Raw genomic sequence first — 1,833 nt, 5'->3', positions numbered from 1 at the left:
CTGATAAAATAAAAAAGAATGAATAAATACGAACATGATCCCCAATGTAAAAAAAGGTCATTCAAATGCATAATAGTTCGAAATTATTTAAAAACACTTTAAATCGTAATTTTTCTTAGAAACTTATTAGTTGCGACTATAGCATGACTCCTTGAAACATATCCCAATTATGTTCCTAATCCCAAATTCAGATTCAATTTGATGCACAAAAATCAGATATACTCCCTTTAGTTCAATAACTAATATTGTAAGTATATAACCTCTGATCATCAATTAGGCCAAATCTTTTGTACGTAGGGTTCATTGAATATGAAGATAGAGGTTTGATTACGGTATATTAATTTGTAAATTTTAATTTAGTTTAGGATTTAGAAATTTGATTTGATTTAGTGTACGCCAAGGCGACCCCCTTTCTCCATTCCTCTTCATAATAGCCGCCGAGAGCCTCAACCTTCTATCTAAAGCTGCTGTTGGAAACCGGATCATCAAAGGAGTCAAAATCGGGAACGATAAAGTCCTCCTCTCGCATCTACAATGCGCGGATGATACAATCTATTTTGGCGAATGGAGTCGTTCAAATCTTACCAACACCATGAAGCTCCTAAAATCCTTTGAAATTGTGTCGGGTTTGAAAGTCAATTTCCACAAAAGTTGCCTATACGGTATTGGAGTTGATAATGTCGAGGTGAGTGCTATGGCCGATCGAATTGGCTGTAAAGTGGGGAATTTTCCATTTGTTTATTTGTGGCTACCTATTGGTTCTAAAATGAACAAGGCTATTGATTGGGATCCCGTCATAGAAAAATTTCAGTCTAGGCTTTCGAAGTGGAGATCGAAAACGTTGCAGTTTGGTGGTTGGGTAACCCTCATTAAGTCCGTTCTTAGTAGCTTACCGTTGTACTATTTCTCCTTATTCTGAGCTCCCCAAGGTGTGTTAAACTCTCTTGAAAAAATTCGACGTAATTTCTTTTGGGGCGGGAACGAAAATAAAAACTAACTTTCTTGGGTAAAGTGGGACATTATCATCAATGATCATGATTCGGGAGGGTTAGGGATTGCCGGATTGGGTCTCTAAATGGAAAAATTGTGCACTGTTAGGGAAATGGTGGTGGCGTTTTAAAGTGGAAAACAATACACTTTGAGCGCAAATCATCAAAAGCATTTACGGTCAAAACGGGGGTATCGAGGAGCACTTTGTTTCGGCAAAATGAAAATCGAATCAATTTGGGATCAACTTGGTTTAATATCACTAAAAACGGGGTGGGGTTGAAGGATCATGAAATCAACTTTACTGACAGTTTTCACAAAGTTATCGGGAATGGGAATGGGACTCGTTTTTGGGATGATATTTGGGTTGGGAATTCTACTTTAAAATGCAGATTCGGAAGATTATACTTACTTAAGGCGGAAATGGATGCAGCTTCAATTGGAATTGGAAGCGTAACCTGATAGCCAGAAACATGGCTGATCTAGAAGCACTTATGACTGAAATAATTGCACTTCCAAGTTCCGGTTCGGATGTGGACAAATGGGTATGGTCAGAAGATCATTCGGGCTATTTCACAACCAAAAAACTAGCCCGTATGATTGATGAATGCACTTTATCTACTTCGAACCCGCCTGTAGGTACTTTGAGTAACAACCTGCTGCCCAAAAAAGTCGGGATCTTCGTGTGGAGGGCAAGATTAAAAAGGCTTCCGGTGCTTACCGAATTAGATAAAAGGGGTATCGACTTGAACTCGGTGCGTTGTCCTACTTGTAACGACGCTACCGAGTCAATAGATCACTTGCTAGTTCTTTGTAAGCATGCATATGCTACTTGGGATAGATTGT

The 1,833-nt window shown here is 38.8% G+C and overlaps 1 protein-coding gene across 1 annotated transcript; it reads left to right on the top strand.

The window, feature by feature from the left end:
• The first annotated feature begins 592 nt into the window (after window positions 1-592).
• LOC139843124 (uncharacterized) lies at window positions 593-1,449 on the top strand. The gene is made up of 2 exons (XM_071833198.1): window positions 593-859; window positions 1,099-1,449. Exons 1-2 carry the CDS (start codon window positions 593-595, stop codon window positions 1,447-1,449), a joined length of 618 nt encoding a protein of 205 aa, XP_071689299.1.
• Window positions 1,450-1,833: the final 384 nt, after the last annotated feature.

The sequence above is a fragment of the Rutidosis leptorrhynchoides genome, chromosome 4, assembly GCF_046630445.1.
Source record: "Rutidosis leptorrhynchoides isolate AG116_Rl617_1_P2 chromosome 4, CSIRO_AGI_Rlap_v1, whole genome shotgun sequence".
NCBI lineage: Eukaryota > Viridiplantae > Streptophyta > Magnoliopsida > Asterales > Asteraceae > Rutidosis > Rutidosis leptorrhynchoides.
The sequence above is the reverse complement of the archived record's forward strand: the minus strand, read 5'-3'. Positions and strand labels throughout refer to the sequence as shown.